Source organism: Platalea leucorodia, assembly GCF_965183815.1.
Source record: "Platalea leucorodia genome assembly, chromosome: 6".
Taxonomy (NCBI): Eukaryota; Metazoa; Chordata; class Aves; order Pelecaniformes; family Threskiornithidae; genus Platalea; species Platalea leucorodia.
In genome coordinates, this window is record NC_138828.1 from 74,388,589 (window position 1) to 74,411,992 (window position 23,404).

General features: G+C 39.4%; 1 protein-coding gene across 2 annotated transcripts in view; it reads right to left on the minus strand.

Annotated features, from left to right (window-relative positions):
* The window catches only part of AFAP1 (actin filament associated protein 1), a gene marked incomplete at both ends in the record, with an annotated part of 60,276 nt that overhangs the window by 12,816 nt on the left and 24,056 nt on the right, over positions 1-23,404 (minus strand). For both annotated transcript variants that reach the window (XM_082316470.1, XM_082316469.1), the window contains 6 exons: positions 2,974-3,119; positions 4,587-4,798; positions 8,133-8,282; positions 11,690-11,774; positions 13,446-13,538; positions 22,864-23,043. In XM_082316470.1, the coding sequence (XP_082172596.1) occupies positions 2,974-3,119; positions 4,587-4,798; positions 8,133-8,282; positions 11,690-11,774; positions 13,446-13,538; positions 22,864-23,043 (866 nt within the window). The remainder of the gene's footprint in view (positions 1-2,973; positions 3,120-4,586; positions 4,799-8,132; positions 8,283-11,689; positions 11,775-13,445; positions 13,539-22,863; positions 23,044-23,404) is intronic.

The window sequence follows — 23,404 nt, forward strand, 5'->3', positions numbered from 1 at the left end:
AATATCCAACCTAAACCTCCGCTGGCGCAGCTTGAGGCCATTTTCTCTCGTCCTATGACTTGTTACTTAGATATACTGTTATATATACTGTTATATATATGTATATGTTTATTTATGTATTTCCTCCCCTCTCCCCGGAATCAACATTGCAGCTTGCTTTACTGGAATTCTGCAGAACACATGCAAGATATCACGGACTACAACGGGCTTTATGTTGGGAACAAAGATCTAACAATGCAGACATGGCAGAATCAGGCCCAATAGCATAGATGACCCCAAGGGTGAGTTTTCCATTGTAGCAACCGCTGAAATTGAACAAGATATAGAATAATTTCTATAGCTTTAGGTATATGTGAATGGGAAAACAAAGCTGTCCATCCCAAACAATGGAACTATTCAGACTCTGTGCTGACACTCATAAAATATGATAAATCCCTATTAAAGCAGAGAGGGTCTTCTGTAGTGCTGGCCCGAGCTCAAGAATGCTGTGGTTTCAACAGTTGCTTTCTTTTGGCTTTGGAATAACATGGAGTCCATTGAATTTCTCATTCAGAGGGAGAAAGCCCTCATCCAGCTGTGGCTCGCCTGAGCCACGGGAGACCCGGGCTCAACAGGAGGGATGAACCTGCCCAGTTCGGTATGAACCTTTCAGGGCAGGGCAGGGGTGGAATAATCATTAGATGGAAGCTTTTCTTACTTCAAACAAAGAAACAACAAAAAGCACAAGATAAATCCCATGATAAAAATATTTTTAACTTTATCATATCTCATACTTTATTAGACATTATTAAAGGGCTGCATTTGTTTACTGTTCCTCTTAATGAAGAACACTACTCAGGTGTTTCTGGTTACTCTGAAGGACTCCGTTTGGAGCCGTTTTTGTATTTCTTTCTATTTAAATAGCATGATGCATAATAACCATGTCTGAAAACTGGGATATTCATTAATGATATCTGATGCACCTGTAGCAACTATGTCCACCACCAAAGGAAGCTAAGATTTATCTAAATATCTGCAAGCACTTCATAAGCATTATTTCATTAAGCCTCATTAATCCTGTTTACAGACGCATCCATGTAAGTTAACTGTATTCTGAAACTGCTAGATGGGAAAGCAAATGGAGACAACTTGCTCGGAAGCATTTTTTCTTCAGCCTTTCCTAGATACATAATGATTTAGATGAAGAAAATTGATGGGACTATTAATGAAGAGCTGATTGTTTTGCAAAGCATCAGTCTCAGGAAACGAATAATCAATAATCCTGAAGTGACTGTGATAATCAAAGCTTTAATGATAACTGCAGTTAATTTGGAATACTGATATTCATTCTATAAAGGGCGGCGATAGTATTTTATTAACACTTAAGTATCATTGTCATTCCTCCTCATTTTCTCAGAGTAGCTGAAAATCAGCAGCCAGCTACTCTAGCTGCTTATCAACAGGCTCTTACAGTCTTTTAAAGACGCTCAATGAATTTTAACTAATTCTTAATAGGGGAATTCTGCTATTTTGCAAGTTGTTTGACATTCCTTTCTAACATGTGGTCTAGTTGCATATGTTTTTTCACTTGGCTCCAATTAATATCGCATTTGTTCAGAAAAGAAAGCCGAGCAGTATTCAGGGGGAAAAGGTTTCCATTCTGTTTCTTTCTTAAATGTGGTTATTGCTAGATGCTGACTGAAGCAAAAATACATGTCAACACAGGATAAACTTTTTGAGTCCTATTAACTTCAAAACAAATATTAATGTAAGTATGTAAGCTAAGTGCATTTTGATTCTATCATCAAAATTATCTGGTTTTCACAAAAGTGGGCTTGTGGTAACACTGAGTCACTTTGGTTTCTATCAGAAGTCATTCAAACCAGATCCTGAATGAAGCTGCCCGTTTTCTCTTGTTAAAGCTCTCTTAACACCTCGTTAATGGCAGGGGAGTCTTCTTTTGGAAAACTCTAAAGCTTTTGGGTTTGTTTTTTTTTTTGCATTGTCAGTCTGTTTAAAGTTATAACGGGCAGATGGGGTGTCAGTCTCTAATATACTAAGTCACACAAATTCCAAATTTGTGTGGGTAGTCTCATTTTGCAGCGAGATGAGGGATGACGCCTTTGCCAGCTGTCTTCTCAGGCCACCCGCTTTCTGACCCCAGGAAAGCACAGTGTACGTCTGCAGCAGGGCATCCCACCTGTCCCAGCTGTTCCTTCACTCCCGTTTCTAAACAACCTCATCTAGCCAAGGAAAAATGAGAGTCTCTTCTCACCAAAGACTGCTTTAATGCCTAAATTGATTTGAACATGTAAATCACTATATATGCTAAGTATGCATTACTTTTCTTAGCACAGGAGGGGTGATGGGGAATTCACTGTACTTATTTGCAATTTAAACAGAGTTCCCGTGCTGTGCCCTAGACACCTTCCCAATTTCCACCTCCTAAATTAAACCCCAAAAATTAACTGGACTGGTGTGAGCTTGATGTTTTTAATTAATCAGAAAAGAACTTGAGAAGGAAACGCTGAGAATGTGACTGTCCAAGACTTAAATTTGCTGTGCATTTTTAGTGTATAGCATATATTGGCCAATATTGGCTATATGTACAGCAAATACAGCCAATAGATAAACGTGAACTATGTAGCGGCATATTTATTTAATTTTCAGCATATTTGTCCTCTTCCAGGGACAGTTCTAAGTCTTCAGGCAAAATAAAATATTAAAATACAGCATTTGATAAGGAGACTTACTGAAAAAAATGAGTAAAGATTTTAGTGAAGTTGGGTGGTGTCTGCATCTTTTACAGAACTTAGCAGGATGCCAACACAATAATCATAAACACATCTAACATGCTGCAATGCTGAAACACTTCGGGAGTTCAATATCTGGCAAAGGGGGTGGATTCTGATAAGCTCTCTTGGCACTGGAGTTAACATATGGATATAAATTCTCACAGTACTGGAAACACCCAGGTAGCTGAACGCCTCTCACCAGAATGTCTGTTTGGCAGCCTGGATGACGCTTGCCGTCATTTCCACGTCGATGTAGTCGTAGTGCAGAGCCCCAGGGTCTGTCGAAGACCCTGTTTCCGCCAGCAAAATTCCTATCCATCTGCCCATGTCTTCGGAGGAGGATGCCTGCGAGGAGAGGGCAAGGGTGTACGTCAGGTCTTTAGTCTGCCACAGAGCTGAGCATTATTTCAAAACAGCGCATTCTTCTTGGCTGACATATTGCTACCACATTGTATGAGAGCCTCTGGTTTCTCTCTGCTGAACCCCAGGATTTCTTATTAAGTCTGCTTTGCTAGAAGGAGTGCACTTCAAGTAAGCTACGTGCTCATCAGTTATGATGTAATACGAAGTGAGTAATCTCCAAAAAAGAAGTAAAATAATTGCTTAAGGCTAGTGGATTTAGAGTCAAGTCATGCTTATTTTAGATTTCAGAAAACTGAAAGCTATAACAGAATTATTTTCCTATGCTAGGCTGGGGGATTTTAGTTAGGATGACTCCTAAGAAGAAAATCTTAGTCCTAAGTAGAAACGAGAGGAAAAAAAAATGAAACAGTAGAAGAAATTTTAGTGTTGGTTTTTGAAAAATTCCAATACATTTGTCTAGATGATGGCATTTATATTCCTAATGGCACAAGTACAAACATGAATACTGTAAAAATAATTTTTAATTTTTCATATTTTGCTTCAAGTCATCAATTGCAAAGTTAAACAGCAGCAAAATAAATAATGGAAAAAAGGGGGAGCAATGAAACTGTGTGGTTTCTAAATTTCTCATTCTTTTCAAATATTTCATTGCCTTTCACAGTTCCTTGAGCTGCTTTCTAGTTTTTCAACTTCTCTGAATTGCTCACATACAACAGGCCTGGTTGCAAGGATAGGAGACTAATGTGACCTGCAGCTGGAAATTCAAAGTGTCGAAGTGTCCATCCTGCCATTGAAAACACAAGGTTGCCTCCTCCTATATCTTCATTATACTTGGCTTTAAGTGTCTTCTCATTTCAGCTTTCAAAATATGATGAATAAAGCCTCTGAGAAAATCCTGACCCACCTAACAGAGATGAAGGCATGACCTTCGTAGTGCGAGGAGCGTGCCTGTGTGCACACGTGTGGTGTGTCAAGAGACTCACCAGGATGCTGGCACACTCTATTTTCTTACTGCAGAATTACCTTAATACAGACACAGACTGAGCAAAACTGGTTCACATAAGTAGCAGACAAATGAGAGTGAAGAGCTCTAGGGTTCCCATCAACAGTGATCCATTATCTAATTATTGCTAAGTTATTTACCCAGAGTAATTATATCCCTGATGTAAAAGTGTGTATGGAGAAGGAGCAGGGATATTTTAGTAACAGGTCAAGGGAAGGTCAGGGTAGAGAAAAGCATCTTACTGAGAACATTTCTGAACTGCATTAAAACTCAGTTCTCTCTTTGACTACAACTCTAATATTTTTTTTCTCCTTCCAGTATTTATTATCCAGCTCTACAATAATATTATTCCAAAGATTTTTTGAATGGCCAGGTTATATGAAAGTGCTTCTCTAATTTAGCTTGTGGGTTTTCCTACAAGTCATAGCCATTAGCAACCACCGCACCTCCAGCACAGCAACCTCCTGCCCATTTCGGAGCAGGCGGAAGGTCAGGGGATGCTTCGAGTCCAGTCCTGGGATGACTTCACAGCCACGGAGAGGGATAGAAACAATGTGGGTCTTCAGATCTGTCCTGTCCTTGTGGAAAATGAGTTTATTATCTTTCACCCTGCACCACCGCTCACGCCAACGGTTATTTGAAAGCACGTTGAGATATCCTGCAATAAAACGTAACATGAGATATTTTACTCCTGAATTTTTTTGAAAAGGAAAAAAAAAAAAGAAACTTACTTTTCAATGTAATGCTAGCACTTAAACAACTTATTCCTCTTATAATAGGAAGTCCAGATGGATTTTTGGAAGACAAATAAATGACCCTGCTCCACTTCTTTTAATGAAAACGTTCACTGTGCCAATAAACTAGAAAAAAGCATATAAAGATGTGATCCCGCTCACGTGCAAATGGCTGTTCTGTTAGTCACTGCAGCAGCTGGATGAGCAGGAGCACACCGATCCCCAAGACTTTAGTAAGAATGGGAGAAGGACAGTGATAAAAAGGTAAGTACACAGTCGATGTACAGCAGAAGACCCACCTTCTCCATGTGTAATGGCTTTGATAGCTGTGGCTGACCAAAATTTTCTGGGAAAATTACAGCTCATGTTATACAATTAGGTGATGAGCTACCTTCTGTAACATCCAAAATCAGTGTTTTAAAGACCTACTAAGCATTGATGTTATATGTTCTAATTTCATTTAGAAAGAAGAATGCACATTTGGTTTGCAACACTTTTAAAGCCGAATTTAAAAGATCGCTACCAATGCCAATAAAAATAAAATTCATATTGGTTTAAAATTCAAGAAGTAAATGTATGTGAAATTTAGCTAAACTTTAAGAGAAAAGACAAAGATTTTTTTTCTTCCCCCCAGGGATAATACAGTACCCTTACAACAAATAAAAATTTCATGACCAAAGTGCCTTTTAAAAAAACCCCACTTTTCTTACCATGCTCTGTATCACATACAGTGTCTAGGCATATAATACCATTAAATGGGCAGTGTCTTGTGTTTTTCCTTCTCTGTCCCATAGCAACAATCATTCCAGACTTAAACCTTAAAATCAAGACAATGCCCAATTTTCCTACCTTACTTAGTTTGTCAAAAAAAAAAACCCAAAAGTTTTGCTTTTGCTTCCACATTACAAGCGGTACATGAATTCAGCATGTTGCTGCTTCCAAACAGGCTATGAAGAGGGAAACAAATTATATCTTGCACAGGCCAGAATTTATGAAAAAAAATTGTCTTCTGTCTCAGGTCTGATTTTCATTTAACCCTGTTGGATAGCTATCTATCTCTTTGGTTTTCATTAAAACTATGACTTATCATTAATTTTTCTGGGTTTCCCTTCCAACATTATGGTTCCAATGTCAAAGTTTGATCCAACAGGATATAGCAGATCAGAATTGCACACATCTTGGAAGGTGCCATAAAAAAAAAGGAGGATGTGCACAATCCTCTGATTTTGGCTCCTTGTGATGATCACACTCTCCAGCTCTCCTCCCTCCTCCTGTAACAAAACCCTGTATAGCTGTGCATTATAATATAATCCCTAGAAATGGAAAACCCTTTACATGCAAGCCAGCTGGCTTGGTTTGGAGTGAGAGTCCTTTTTTCAGACAGTACTTTTTTTCCCCCTCTGCTCCCAACACACCTCTCAGAAAAGCTCTTCCAAACCCTCCTACTTCACTTGAACTAAGCAGGATCCCATGCTCTTCCTCCCACATATCCCTACTTATAACTTCAACAGTTGATATGATGAAAATGTCTTGAGTATGTGCCCAGTTTGGGGCATTAGCACTTCAGCTTAGCCCAGGCGGACAAAGACCAGTGATGCTGTATGGAAGAGCTTTGCCATGACTCCGAGTGCAGGTGGGTTTCCATTTCTACTCTAACTGGGTGTCCGCTGCAGCCCCATTGGGCTTTTCCCTTTGTTCATGGGAGGCAGAGCCTTTTAAAGTGTTAAAGCCTTCAACTATCGAGCAACCTCCCAGAGGGCATTGCACTGAGCCAAATTTCTGGTGGTGAGAAACTCCTTCTGCAAAGACTTCCTGCAACGACCAAAGCCTAGACACTTGTATATTTTCCTATAAAATCTGCAAGTGGTGTTGAGTAGAGCCAAATGCAGGCAATAGTAATGGCTATACTTATGTCCATATCCGAAATAACGATAGAAATACTAGGAATTAGATTGTACAGCTGTGGTTAACGTCTCACATAATACAGAATAATCAATGGAGTATGAGACCCCGGAAGTTTGAGCTTTTATGGAAGCCAGATGCTTCAGACAATGCATCTGGCTGGACACAGCTTTTCCCAGCTGTTCTTTTGGTTGATAAATCACATCTGTACTTAGCTGATGTATAGACATATATACACACACTTATTTAATCAAAGATTGCTTATGTGAATGATTCCCAAAGTGTGGCTTGAGAGCCACCTGTGATCTATGAAGTTCTCACTGGTGGTCCATGGATCTGCTTCTTTCACATTGAGCAAGCATCTATCACACTTCGTGCACTGATGAGTTCTGCCTACTGCTGCCTCATCACAGATTTCTGGGTTCCCCAAAGTTTTCCTAGTCAATTGAAGGGGAAAAGGCAAATCCAAATTCAGAATCTGGTGCAACTGCTTCACAGCTTGCTTTCTATGGAAATTTTTTTTTTTTAAGGGACTGGGGGAAGGGTGGGTTCAACCTTATTCACCTGTGGAAGTGTTACCTAATACTGGAGCACCAGAAGGCAAACATGAGAATGTAAATACATTGCATTCTTTGAAAATACTAGAGCTGTGAGGACATCAGCTAAGTGCATTGCACAAAGTCCTAAATTGTGAGCAAACATTAACAGCTAAGATATACAAAACATAAGCATTTTCTGCATGCCTTTTTATATACTTCCTTGGTGCTGCCAAGCACTACAGCTGTCATATGGAGTGATCAACATTAGGAGTTCAAATAGCTTACTAGAAATGTGTTACTTCATTCAAGTGTTGCCCAATATGTACCACTTTAGGAACCCACAATTAAACTCACTTTGGCTGAGGCCAGTCGACTGCTCTCTTGATTGTTATCCCATAAAACCTCACCACGATCCACCATAAAAGACTCAATCCCTTCCCAAGAACCTTCTTCTAATTCCTTGCCTAAATTTATTTCATAGTCCAGCCTATGTCATTTTATATCCATTTGTTTGAAAATAGCTGGGGTTTTTTTCTACGTTTTGTCAACACGTCTCTTCCCCCTCACCTTTGCAAAGAGCAATGATATTCCTTCTGAGCCTGTGCTACCATTTTATTTAAAAAGTCAAGTTCTTCTAGTCTCTTTTCAAATGATAAGCTCTTGATTACTCTATTCCTCTTTCAGTCTGAGTGCATTCTTCTGATATTGGGGGAAGGATTATAGCAGTAAAAGAAATTTTAGAGGAATTTATAGGCTAGAATTTTATAAAGTGTTAGTCGCAATGTGCATTTAAGACTCAAGGAGAAAAATCACTTACCGCATGTTGGAACATCTTCTTCAGCTGATGAGGTCTGTTCATCTGTTGATGGCTTTTTCTTTCCTAAACCAATGATCTTCGTTATTTTTTTCCCTGTTACTTTAGTCACAGTGCCCTTGGCTTCTGATTTTGAACTTTTTTTCCTCTTCACTATTAGGAAAGCAAAAGTGTGTATTTTAGTGTGTTTACATTAACCAATGAATAGAGAAAATCCAAATAAAAATAGTAGTTCAGACAAACAATCCTGTGCAAGATGAACATTTGTACAAAAGTTGCAGACTGCAATGAGAGAAACATTATATGCTCTCTCCAATGCAGATGCCTATAAATAACCTCTGTGCTATAAAAATCATGGTGTTCAGAAGGATAAGAAAAACAAAAATCAAGCTTCTAATCTAATTTAATCTAATCAAACTGGAAGTCTCTTTCCACAGCAGTCATTATCTAATTTATCAGTATGACTGAGGTACCTGCATATAAATTTAGCTCATATACACAAGAATAAAAATCCAGCCAGACGATCCTTCATTGTTCCTAAACATTTACCTCAAAATACTTCAACAATTAAGTACACAAGAAAGACAGAATATGCTTGCTTAGCAAAAATACTCCTGCCATGTACAATTAGGTTAAGGTATCTTATTACAATGGACTTTTTAGAAAGACAACACATAAATTAGCTACTAACAATTAAATTAGTGGGATCAGTATAAGCATTCAATGGTTAGAAGTTGGCATTTGTTGTGATCATGAGGGCTTGGAAAGAAAAAGCTCTGCTGAAAAGAGGTATTTTGCTAACATCCAGTCTATGCTTCCATTAACTTAATATGATACTAGTAATATTACGGCTCTGTGCACTGAGGCATGTTGAGCTGTTGAACATAACATGGCAAGGACTATGGAAATAATTTTTAAAAGTGCCTACCTGACTAAAACCCTAACAAATTTAAAAACAAAAAAGTTTCTAAGATTAAACAGAATCAGAAAAAAAGACCTTTTATTTGCAAAATAGAACAAACAAAATGAGCTTTTAGAAATTGCATTCTGTGGCCTAATTTGGATTCCATCAACAGAGCAAAAGTCTCTCTGCTAACTGAAAGGGCAGCAAAAATATCCATCAACTTGCCCTGATACTTGATTTTGATGAAAAATACATTTAGGATAGTTACTGATTGAGCTGCTGTAACTTAATCCCTGACATATCAATTCCCTTTGCAATAGTGGTTATGGACTTGTGTAAGCTGAGGAAAAAAAGCACCAAATGTTCATATGAGAAGTGACTGTATGAACTGGTGAACTGGGAAGAAGAATGCATAGAAAACAGAGAAACAGTTTGGGACTCACAATGGGATAATTTATCATATTTAGTTTAATTGTTAGGATCATGGAACTTTATTTAGAAATTGTATCTGTAGCCAAGACTGTACAAATCTGTCACCTGCTGCATACGGTGCTGAGGGGAAAGGGCCGCTTTTCCGGTGCGGATAGCTGTTCACCAGCAAACTCCAACACAGCGACGCGTGTGTGCAAGCAAAGCTCTAATTCCCTCTTCCTAAGGGAAGGGTGTTAACAACTTACATTGTGCTCTCTAAACATGCAACGAGCTCCCATGTTCGAGGGAGGAAGGCCACCCGTCCCATCTGCTCATGTCACCCCCTGCCTGAGGGAAGACCCAAAGGCAGCACCTGCCCGCAGACAGGTTTCTGTCCCACGCAGCAGCAGCCGATGACCGGCTGTGGCTGTTGAGTCGGGAGGAGATGAAAAGCATTGAAAAAAACCAGAGACTGAGAAAAACTCATCTCTCTGAGACAGAAGCCCAAAGGAACCATTCTCAGGAGCAAGAACAGACAGTGGAATAAGCCCATTTCAGTGCTTTTTTGTGTTTCTGTTCTATCTTCCCTTCACGCTACTGTTTGGTGTTTTTTTTTTTCCTGCAGAACTGAGAGGCAGCAGAAATAAGGCCTTCATGACTTAATCTTTTTGAATCTAAAGAATACACTGATTGTCATGATTTTTGTCACAAAAGCCTTTTCTTCCCATTTCCTTCCCCACATCAAAACAAGCAGCTGGTTAAGAGTGGAGTAGAGGCTGGCCGATGGGTGACGGCTGGAGATGACTGCTCTCCGGAGTGTCCCTTCCCACGTACTCCCTTAAGCGTTTCCTATCCATTGTTTAAAAAAAATAGTGTAACTTCATCCAGAACCACTTAAAATGAGGCCAGGGATGTTTTAATCTCCTTGCAATCATTAATGCCTATTATTTTTATTACTACATATTGAAGGTCACAATTTTCAAAAGCAACTGGTATTTTTAATTACCCTCCTTGAGACATCTAAGCTGGGCTGGTTTTCCAGCAGCACATGCTCCATCAGCATGCCTCTTGTGGGGCACCTGAGCCACCAGGCACTTTTGGAAATCATGGGCAACACAGCTTTTGGGTCACAGATGTTTCTCAGCAGGTTTCAGAGGCTAAAACAGTAGTGCGCTTTTTGAAAGCTTAGTAGAAGATTTTAGAGGGTGAAATCTAACCATGTACTATAACTTCTAGAAACCACAAAACGTGACATTGTTCTATACTGTTGGGTATGTCAGAGATCTGTATAGTCAGGAAATGTTGGAAAACGACCCAGGGAGAAGATAAAGGAAATGAGTCAAAAGGCGAGACGGTGCTGGCACCAAGGCCAGTATTGACATTGTGCTCACTGCAGCTCACATTACCCTTCAGCTTGACAGCTGCAGAAGAATGTCTTATCTAAAAGATACCATTGCTACATGGCAAGTTAAGAAAATCACAGAACTGCTTCTGCTTTGGGGAGCAGAGAGGGCAGTGGGGAAGAGAGCATAGGGGTTGAGTTTTTTAGATATAACTCAGACAAAATTCCCTTTGGGTTTGGGGTGTGCTTTTGTTAGATTATAAGGACCACAAAACATGCATGGCTCCAAAGTAGTGTATGTAAAATTATATACATATATACTCACAAACCCACTGATATTACATGGTTATATACATTTTAGGATGTTAATATACATGATCATACATAAGTTTATGTATCTATGTATCTGTGTATACACACACATAAATAAACTGTGTATATATGTGTATACATATATATATATATAAATACTCATGATTCTTTCCTTCTAGTATTCAGTGATAGCTTTTTTGCTTAGAAGCTATATACCCACTATTTATGTTGCCACTATTAGTCACAGTTACTAAAAGCAACTGTTAATTGCCCATAGTGGTCGCTGAAGCTCTGAAAAACTGTACTCTTGAACACAGAAAAGGCCAAGTCAAAATTTCTATATTCTGTTTCCTTATACTAGTTATATTGATTTTACCTGCACAATGACAACATCAAATGCCTTCTGTTACTGCAAAATTTTAAGGATTCACTCTTGACATAATTCAGCTTTCAAGTGAAATTGAATCCTAATAAAAATATTCAAAAACTTTACTGCCTATTTTTAAAAGATAAAACCCAGGTATTTCACTACCTATCGCTCTCTATATGCACATATTATTTACAGCAAGCATCTCTGGATCTGAAACGTACCTTGTTCTTTCCCATTGCACACAGTAGTGATGCCATTTTCCACAGCACCCTCCCCATCTGAGCTTGGCCTCTCAGATGACAACTTCTGCAGGGACAAAGAGGTTAGTTGACACACAATGTTGGCACCTTCGCCAAATGGAGTTTCATGAGTTAATTTAAAAGTATGCTTACTGTGAAATAAAACACATTTCAAGCTCTCATCCACTTGGAAAACAAATGGAAGATACTAAAAAGTTCAGTTTTAAAGGGTTTTTTTACATTGCCATATAGGCTTTAGAAAAGCACAGAAACAACAAAAATAGGTCTATATTTGAAAGTATAGTCAAAACAGTGAAATAATCATAACTCAATACCTCTTATTACACAACATTGTTATTAATTTCTAGACTCTAAATGTTGCTGTTTATTAATCTGCTAAGCAATGAACAATTACATGAGTCAGATAAGAATAATTTAAAAATTATTTCTTTAAACAATGCTTCACGTGCATTTACAATTACAACTTATCAGAAAATAGTGCATTCCTACATGGTGCTTCAGTACTTTCAATATCCACAAAAAAGAGGCTTTTGAAATAAATTTTTAGCACCGATTAGACAGTAATAGTTGCGTACAAGATACAGGATAACGTGGTAAAGAGCTTATGCCTGCAGAGTTTTGGTAACCACATTACTCATGAGTGGTGAAGCCATGAAGAAGATGTACAGAATATCACAAAAAGAAATGAATGAGAAGTTTTGCTACCCTTTTTCATGGCATGCATTTTAGAAAACAACTATTTTATGACACTTTCTGTTACTTTGTTAATACTCTGCAGATGTGTGCAAGCATGCAAACAGCTTTTGCCTTGTGAAATCAGGAGGTCTGAGCTGTCATGGAACGTGCTTTGCTTTTGCTATCCCAGGTGCAATGCAATGTTATGCTACTGACTGTAGCGTCCTTCCACCATGAGGGCAGAACTTGCCATCAGGAATTTGGTGACAAAACCTTTGTCAGTGGGACTTTTAAGCAGGGTCTGCAGAGGGATCTGCTCACATGGATGCCTTAACAGAGCAGGGGCTTAAATTGGTGCTGGTAATGTACTGATCGTTCACTGCTGGGTTGTTCTCCTTCCTAATTCTTGCTCTTGTATCCTGCTGAGTCAAGGCAGCAGAGACAACCACATGTGAATAGCCAAGTTTCTGTGTTGAAGCATGAATGATTGAAAGGGTCTGCCAAAACAGTGACCTCAGCATGCCCAGGGAGCTCTTCAAGAACTAAATTATCAAAAATAAAAAACTTTCACTTAAAACTTTTGTATAATCTTCAGCTGTTCTTCCCTGAGGGTCACATCCCTGCTTGCTCTTTGCACTTGACGGAGAGCGCCTCTGCATCACAGCATGTAGTACCAGACCTGCTTAGTCTGCACCCTAAAGAGCTAAAGAGAAGCTGCTAATGGATACAAGCCAGCCTGCTGGGTGTTCGTGACCAAATGAATAGGCATGGCAAAAGCCTTAATTCTGTAGGATGTGTGCCCGTATTCAAACAAACAAAAACGACACAGGGGCTAATAGTCTAAAACAGTAGCACGAGTCAGCAAATAGTTATTGAAGATTGCCCCAGAAAATGGTCTAACATTAAAAAGTTAATACATGAAATCCAGAACCTAAATTCAATTTCAGCTTTGTGGTCTGAACATCCGCTAACCATGCAGTGTCTAGCAGTGCCTCTAAGTAATCACAAGGAATTTTTGCATTCATCATTTTGATAACTTTACCTTTTCCAGCTCTGTCTTGTGTACTGGAGAGCTAGACAATGGCCCATCGGAGTCTATGGCTCCTGTACAGTTGCTGCACACATCTTTTATAACCTTAGGAGACAAGGCAAAACTTATTAATTATTCATAAAATACAAATCAGAGAAATTACATATGAATGTGAAGGGAGATGGGAAGGAGAATCCCACAGACATTTACTACGCTGGCAGGTGTCAGGCAGGCTGCCACTACACCAACTTCTCCACGCTGCCTCCCTAAGTCATTTCATGTACAACCTGGAGGAGACATAATGTCTAGAGGTGGAAGGTTTCAGTTTCTAGACAAGCTAAGCTCCAAGGCTCTCCTGAGTAAAGAAACCAACAGTGCTGCTGATTTCCATGTGCTAGTTTTGCAATACGAACTCAGCTGACACCGCCAAATTAATTTAATAATGATGACAAAAAAGTGGGATTAAATCCAAGGTCCCGCATGTCAAAGGACAAGAGTTTTGCATAATACACTACCCAGCTGCTCTTTTTTTGCTATTGGAGAACTAATGAAGTGCTGATCGCCTTACAGTTAACACTGCAGAGTGGTATTTTGTGGTATTTTTGTATTATACTTGCATATTGACTTAAAGGTGTAGGTCAAAGTAATTGTAAATGTGTTCTCGGAAATGGGAATGGCATTAAGTCTGCTTTTAAAAAGTTAAAGAAAAATCCAGAACTGAATTCATGATAGAATTTTAAGAACTTCAAAACCTGAAACTATATAAATGTAAAAATACGGAATGAGTAAAGACATTTGATGATTTCCTATGGGCATAATTAAGTTTTTTATCTCTCGTGAGGTTACCACCAGCCCCTTATCAGTCCGAAATTGCTTGTGCTGATGAGAACAGGTCCCGACTCTCCATCCAGACTCATGCCGAGGGGGTGCTGAGCTCCACACCGCTGATTACAGCCATGCAGCCATGCAAGGACAGCAGAGCCAAGTGAGCTAAGAAAGAGAGGCATCCTACTCTGCTGGAAGCATTACCACTAGACATGCAAACTTTCTCCTTTACACATACATGTACGTGTTTACATATCCAGCTCCTCCCTTCACACTGTTTACTGCAAGCTCGCCTGGCAGAGAGGAGGATCTGGCCTGAGAACTCCCAGTTCCAGGGAAAACAGTAACTAGCTAACTGTCAAAATCCAAATTTCTTTAAAGGAGAGGAAAAGCAGAACAGCAAACAACATCTTTTCCGTTTCGAACCAAACCATTTTGATATAGAAACCATTAAAGAGCTAAAGATGGCACCAAACAGTCCTTTCACAGCACTGAAGTTCCCTTTAAGGGTGAAGCTAGACAAATCAAATGTTTATGGGCTTACAAAGACCCTATTGCTACAACTCATGAGCACATCATAAATTACAGGCACTATATGCCATGAAGAAAGAAAGAGCATCAGCCCCGTTTTACAGATGGAGAACTCGGGAACAAAAGGAAGATTAAATCACTCACTCAATGTCACACAAAAAAAAAATCTAAGCAGAGCAGGGAAATGAACCTACACTTTTATTTCTGAGCTGGTATCTTAAAACACTTCAGCATCCTTTCTTGACTGTCTGAACTTCCCTATATCTTGTCCCAGAAACATAAGCACAGTATTTCATGGCACCTGGCATCCTTTGTAACAGAAAATTTAGATATATCTGTTGCAGAGAATTTGCACCTCAGAGTTGAACGTAGTTCTAAATTCCTCAAAATCAAGAGAATTTTTTTAATGATGTGTGTTGTTTTATTTTCAATTGCTGGTCCTCATTATGGTGTAAATACACTGCTGTTTTCTTCCTAGAGAAATGTGACCGTACAGTTTCTGGGAACATTCATTTCTGTCTCTTGCATGACCCTGATTCAATGGCTCATGTTTTCAGCATCTGCTCACACCACACAGTTAGTTAATTTTGGCAAAGGCAGATAGTAATGGGAGTTACAGACAGAACAGAGGGAAATGATTTGGCAGCACTAACTGAATAGTATGTGCAAAGTCATGCACTCAAGTAAATCCGGTTCTTATCATACCTCACATATTTAAGGAGAAGCTAAAGTGTTTAATTGGGTTGTAATTAAATTTTGATTAAAAAAATGACACACTATCAAATGGAAGTTCATGGCAAGATCTGAAGTAAATGCATATTCAAGAATCCAACACTTCATTTGGGTTCAAGGGGTTCACTGGCAAAGACTTGCTCATCACCTTCCATGTGCAATATAATTGTGTTCAATGCACAGCATAAACCTCATACTTCTACAGCTCACCAGGATGAAATGCCTTTAATATATAATGGTTGCCTGGATGCACTCTCTATAATTATGTTTGCAGACGGCTGCCATCATAAATGTGGTTTTCACATGCTTATAGCTTTAACTCAAAATTTTAAGAATAAAACATTCCACCAGTGTTGCCAACTTGCATAATTTCAATCACAAGACTCGGCGTTTTTGTCAGTTTTTTCTATGGAGTCTCCTGGAGTCATATGAAAACAAAAGATCACTATTTTCATTAAAAAATAGTTGTGAGTGAGAGTGGGGAAAGGAGGTCAGCAAACTTTTATTCATTGCAATGAAATGTGTGAAAATATTAATAAATGTATCTCAATGGCTCCAAAACTAGAAAGCAAATAAAAGGAATCCCCAAATGTGTTATTTTTAATAAAATGGCATCATGTGGAAGGCTGTACTGAGAATACTTTGTCATGGTGCATACTCCATTAATAGTTTAAGTTTTCCCACACATTAGAAAAGGGAAATCATTCCCTTTTTCTCACCACAAATACCTTTGTACATTACATACACACACACAGAGGGTGATCTGCCAGGAAAATCAAACCGAGATCATAAACAGACTATGTATTCAAATATTTAAAATATATAAGCAAATGTAATCAGAAAACTGAAGACCTTTCATTTCTTTGGATAGCCTCAAAACTAAATACATTTTAAATAATCTTCTGTTATTCCACTGCAAGAATTTTAAATACCACAATTACCATTACAATGTTACAATTAGCAGACTCCAGAACTGCCTCTTTCAAATGCAGACCTGGAAAAATCTCGTGCAGCCTGAACTATTTTATTATTCCTTATTTATGTTATAGAAAGGTCTTGAATCCCCAGCTGGATCAGGATACACACCAGTGTATCACATTGACTGCTGTGACATAAGGAATAGAGGTGAAATAGTTGCAGGTACAAAGCTGGAAAGATTCCCTGCCCCAAGCCATTGACAGTGACGGGTGAAGTCAGTGGAACTTCTGCCACGTGGTGTGTCTGGAATATTGCTCTCTTTAAAACTATCTTACTACACAAGCGCTAACATTTACTACAAAACCTTCATACTTGCCGACACCCACAAATTTCTATAGTTATTATATCTTATTTTAAATGACACACCATGACTGGAGGCAAAATATTTACCCTTCATGCAAAGTCAGAAGAATCAAATTAGATTTCTCCAGCTACCTTCAAAGATCAAGGCTTCAGATGCCAGCCAGACCCTGCCACACAGAAACCCAACAAATTCTGAGTAAAAGTACTAAATTTGTAGCTGGTTCCTTGTAGTTGACCTCTTTGGGACCCGGTAAGTAATAAGATTGAGTCTTCCTACATTTGAGGAGCTTGCAGACCTCTCTCCTGGCCATGGGACCAGTTCAGGCTACAGGCTGTGCTCCCCACAGGGATGTGATTACAGCATCTCATCTCGTCTCGTGTTTTCATGAAACTCACAGGAAAAGCTCACACTTTTAATATGATTGAGTTCAAAAGCAATTAGGGAGAAAGCTGACAGCCTGACTGCACATTGGCTTCACTTCTGTATGTAACCAGGCTAGAAATGCATCCAGCCAACCCACCCCCTCATCCTCACTACCCATGTGTTTTGCAAGAAATGGGACAGTCTGAATCCCCTGCCTCTTGTCTCTGCTGCTTAACTCTGAAGATAGGAATATGGTAAAGCTGAAATCTGCTTATGCACAACACAGCAGAGGGAAAAGGGTTTGGCTCCAGATGTAACTCAGTATTTCTCATTCCTGAAACACTCCTATTTCAGTGCTGGAGGAGTACTGACTTTCTGGGACTTTTCATCATTTTGGCATGAGTAAATTCTTATTTTCTCTCTCTTTTAGAACCTTACACACTACATACATTAGCATCAATCTCCTCCTCCTTAAGAGAGCACCAAAACTCTCTTAGCATTTTGCAGAGAAGAAATGCCCCAAGGCGTTTACCTAGATAAATTAGAGGAAAAGCAGAAATTATTCACATCATAGCCTATGATTCAAGTCTCAAAAAGAAACCCCCTTTACCTTCTATACTGGAAAACATCATCCTCAAGCATCCCCTAGCCTGAAAAGATTCATCTTTCTGCCTTATTGCCATTTGTCTGAGCAAGTGGGGATTATATTCTACCAGACTAGCAGCCAGCAAGCCTATCTTTAGTGCCTGTATATCCCTGCAAAAATACTTTTCTGACATATTCAACCAAGACAACCCCTGTATCCTTTCTCCTGCATTATTACCATGAAGTCTATTGCCATATATGGCCACTGATCAGGCAGAGCCCAGGAAGGAGGCGCTGGGTGGCTGGGGAGGGCAGCTGGAGGCATTGCTGCAAGGGCAGAGGTACCCCATGCAAGGGGAGCTGCATCCCCAGCCCACGTGTGCAGAGATGCAGACCGCACTTTAGGCCATAAAGCTGAGCTAGGTATGATTTAAATAATTTTCCATCCAACGATGTGAGTAAGAGAGAGGAGGAATACTATCTCGTGGTGAAAGCAAGGGATCAAGTCTCAGCTCTCCTGTGTTCTGCTCTGAGATCTACTACAGCTTGCATTTGTCATTTTAGCCAGGAACTTAAAGAAAACTTACCCCTGAGAAAACAAGCAAATAGGATGTTTGTGGTTCTGTATTCATGTTTTGTTTTGTTTTGTTTTGTTTTTTTTAAATTTACACATGCATCTGCTTTTTTAAAGTAATGTATTGTTTTCCATGGTGCCGGTCACACAAACACTCTGGTGCACGGCCAGGATGGGGTCCTCCGGCAGGCTGGCAGCAGTCCTGCAGGCTGGTCAAAGCTCTCACACGCAGTCTCAGCTCTCAGTCTGTTGCGTCTCCAGATCATGCCCCAAATAGTTCTTATGCAAACATACTGACCTTGCCGTGGTTTGTACCAAGGTATCTAAAACCACCTTTGAGACAATAGGATTGTAAGTCCTGGGAGGTTTAATTTAGTTTGCAAAGCCTTCACTGCTGGTGATGATGTGCAGTGGAGAAAGAACCCAGCCTGACTGTCTTGGGACACAGTATGTTCCTGAAGTTACTTATAAACTAACAAACACTATATGGAAATCGCTTGTACTGAGTATGCATCCCCAAATGCACTTTTTCCAGGCAGTTTTAAGGCATGATCATTCAGCACTTGACTCTAGTCAGCTACAAAACGGAGATAATAACCTCTTTAGGGAACATTACTTAAGCCAAGAAAGTAATGTTTGAAGTGTTTTGAGATCTCTAGCTGGAAATTCCCATAGAAAGTAAAATCAGCCACACAGTGTTTACAGTTACAAGCTCAGTTTTGTGCTGATTTAAACTGGGAAAAGAAGAGCTCTGTCAGTAGTTTATTCTTCAGTAAAACTCAGTCCACATTAAGACCGGAACCCAGAAGTTACTTGACTCCCCTCACTAAGCTCAGGGCAGTGAAAAAAAAGATCTTTTCAAAGACTTTTATGAGAGACAACATGCAGTTATCAGAGGTGGAAATGGGTAGGACAACCGGATTAACAGCCCTGTGAGGAGAGCTGCAGGGTCTTTGGACGACTGGATACAGTCACAACCTCGATTTTCTTCTCGTTTCATGGCACAAAATCCCTGTTATTACAAGTTCAGAAGTGACTGAACATTGTCAAAGTGATAGATGCAGAAATGTCTACTTATGCCTGAAAGATTCACTGCTCAATTACAGACCCGCAACTGAAGAGATTGCTGCAAAATGGCTGCACACCGTAAAATGAAGAAAAGTTATCAAAGGGTGCTTAATGTTAGGGAAAAATGGCCAGTACTCCACAATGACAGATTACCTCTCATGCATGATAAATCAGAAATACATTTTTGCAGGAGGCAATGTTAAGAGGAAGAGAAGGCCTTGGGACCAGACACCATGACCATTTCCTTCTTCTACCAGTCTTCTACAAGAAGGTACTTCAGAACTTAATTTCTTTGGCATCCATGTATTTTTAATATTAAGAGAAGTTTTCTGTGGCCTAGTCTGAAGGTCTTGCACACAGACCACATTCATCTGTATGAATGAAGCCACTAAACAAGCATCTTCTTGTAATGTCATGTTCTTAGTAGTCCTTTTATTTTTCATGTAGCATTTCCCAGGGATGCCGACAAATAAATGTAGCTTCAACCAGTCCGTTGGATGTGCTGAGACAAACAGGCAGATTTAAGACCTTACTTGACCACAAATGCACAGAAGCGCACACAGATGCACATATACTCAAGCGCGCATGGAAAAAGCTCATGTTTGGGTCTGAGTGTGTAACTGCACACATTTTTTCATGTACATTTTTGTGGGAACATTTTAGGACTGAAGTCTGGAAAATTCCACCACTTTATGTTGCACACCATATGATCTCAGCTCTAGCCTGAATTTGTACTGGTTACGCTCCTTGCTCTGAAAGCTTGACAGGCTCTTTGGTGACATCAGCTATCTTTTTTTCATCAAGCATTTCTGAGCTGGTAAACCTGAAACTCCCTTTGTGGTTTCCAGTCTAGACTTCAATTTGCACTAAGTTTATCAGCTGGGTTTTTTTGGTGTCATCTTTACAAAAAAGGTCTAAAATATTCTGCATTTATTTCACACTTGTCTTCCAACAGATATTTTAAAATTATTTGCTTAAGTAAACGTATTCTATACCGATTACATCTGACTCAAAAAAATCATCTGGTTTAGCTTTCATGGGAAAATCTGGCCTCCAAAGCCATTTTGAGCTTTCCAGGCTCAAGAGTAAAGCTTTAATTTGACACTTACATATGAGTTCATGAGAACCCGTCGTTCCTGAGTGATAACCTGGCTCCACTGGCACGTACTGGTACAGTATGTTTGACAGAGAAGGTATGTTATGATTAAAAAATGTGGTTGCAGAGACCTTTCTCATTGTCGGTCTCTGAATCTGCCCATTTTATTAACTACAGAAATCACACGTAGGCAACAGCTGGGGACAACCCTGCCCCTCTCAGTGACAGGCAGGGAAAGCTCAAACTGCTTCTCCCAAGACAAAGCAATGATCTCTTTCTCAGTATGGAAACTTCCTACGCAAAGCCACACATGATTTTCAGATGTTCATTTTAAGTAAGGCTTGAATGAGAAAAATAATTATTTTAATAAAAAAAAACCCCAAACTTAAATTTTGATACATTTTTACAAATACGAAACACAACACTTTTTATCTCAAAAGGCTATACTTCCTCTTGAAAACACTGGAGCTGTTGCAAGAGCTGCACAGACCATTGTTGGTTAGCTGTTGGATAGGCACTTTGTACTGTACAGAACAGAGAGTGCTGCAGCAGTGCTGAGGACTTGGCAGTTGAGTGTACAGTAGCATTGCCATGTACCTGAAAGAGTTTTATTAATAGAGAGCTTTGCAACATGAAGGGACTAACTAAAGTGCTGTCAGACTGTCTCCAAATGCTTTGCAGATAACATACTGTCCAGCCATTCACCCTTGGCACACACAACTTTGTTAGCATGCAACTGTACAAAATCTTTTTTTTTTTTTTTTTTTGTTAAATTAAAGTAGCAGAAATCTGGGATATGGAAAAATCTAGCACTGCTCTGTCTGCCTGTGTGGGGAATGCTCTATGTACAATTTAAAAAAAAAAAAAGAAAAAAGAAAAAAGAAAACAATTTTTATGAAAGAAAGTCTGATAAATGCCAATGAATTCAGCATTACTAAACTCAAGTTTAGAATAACACAGGAAATAATGGTGCAGTTACTATGATCTAATTACAGCGGAATTCCCTTGGAAAAGAATATGACTTATGAATTTCTTTTCATTCCAATCAGTGTTTTTGAAACTCTTAAGTGAGTTACTGGGACATTTGGATGGTGCTAGATGTTAAAACTTAAAACAAGATACTGATGTTAGAAGAAATACAGAAATACATGGCTGTGACTAGTTTCTACTAAAAAGGCAATGGAGAGTGCATTTTCTAAGCTAAGATACAAACTCACAGTCAAAACCAAACACACACATGAACTGCAAACCCCCAAAAGGTATACTCAAATATTGCAAAATAGGAAATTACAGATTAGTTTTCCATTTAGTAAATTAGCCCACAGCAGAACTCATACCTCTTAAGCTGCATTTTATGTCTCCCTCTTCTGCAGAAAAACTATCTGCCATCAGGAAATTCCTATGTGTTTAATTCGATTGTATTTGGAAAAATACAATTTATCCTTAGAAAAATAAGTACCATATAAGGTTAGACCAGAGCACAGCACGGAGAATGCCTGATGAGCCTTTTGCATTCAGACTTTTACATGCATTGAAAAGGCTGGATTTCAAGGTCTTAAAACAAGCTACTGAAACTGCAGTGATAGTTTCCCACACTACTTCACTGACCTCCACATTCGAGACTGGTAAAGTCCAACACAAATACTAGTAATCTGGTTAGGATCTAAAACTGCAGTCCTTGCATTGGGATTTTCCACATTTGCAGACACTGAACAGAAAGGAGTGGAAGATGACAAAATCCCATTTCTCAGAAGTCTGCATTCCCAGAACAAACCGTAACAGATGATATTCTGCTAAACTAGGATTAGCAAACCTGAATTGACTTCAGGAAGCTGAAGGATTTTTCTCCATCCAGAGCAATTCAAACAGGTATCTCCTCAGAAATCCTTCTTTTTAAAAAGGTGACTGTGATGTTGGTATGCCCAATTTTTGCAGGGTAGCCTATGACAGTTATGCATATATACCACTCCAAAAAGCAACCTGGGTGCCAGCCCCCTCCACCTTAGGGAATTTGAACCTTCAGCTCACTACCAGTGTGCCCTAACCACCAACGCTTTCTGGAAAATGAGTTGGAGATGAAAACGGAAGGGAATTTGCCACCTCTCCTCTCGGTGCCAGATTATTGTGCAATTAGCAGTGAAAACCATACACAGCAGCAGCAGCTGTGTAATACTGAGCTACTGGTTGCCCAAGGAGTTGCTTCGAGGCCTGAACATTAAGTCTATATTTCTGCAGTCCCAAATTAGATGGGATTTAAGTGGTCTGGATTTGCCTAAATGTTACTGTCTGTATCTTAGTTTTTAACAGCAACTGAACAGGCCATGGAAGCACTCTGTGTGTGGAAAAGCACCTGGTCAGAAATCCCCCCTTTTACCTTTAGCCACTGTTCTGCCTGCTCTTTGCTCTGTACTGCCAGAACCAGGGCATCCGCTCCTTGGTGTGAGATTTTCAGCTCATGCTTCTTCTTTTTGCTGTCTTTGGGAATGTACGTGATACTGCAGTCATTCAGGAGCAGCTCCATCTGAGGCTGCTGGTCCTTGGAACTTTTGTAACACTAAATAAATGTAAGGAAAGTTCAAAAGTTAGATATCACCTTTCTGAACCTTGGCGGAAAGCTGTTATTATATAGAAATGCTATTTTTTTATTTTTTGATATTTTCTGCGCACCCCTTTACCACGTACCACAGAGTTCAGCCAACGCTAGCTTTGCATTTCTCCTCATCCCCTCTGTAAAGCAAAATTACTTCCAGACTGACATTAATAAACATCTTTTATTGCAGGACAGGTACAACATATGGAGAGCATTAAGCTTCTCCGCGTTATCCTTATGACTCAACCCTGACCTTGATTGGGTAGGAAGAGGGTGATTTAGGATATCTGTTCACATGTAGCAGCAGAATAAACTTGCACAGTTA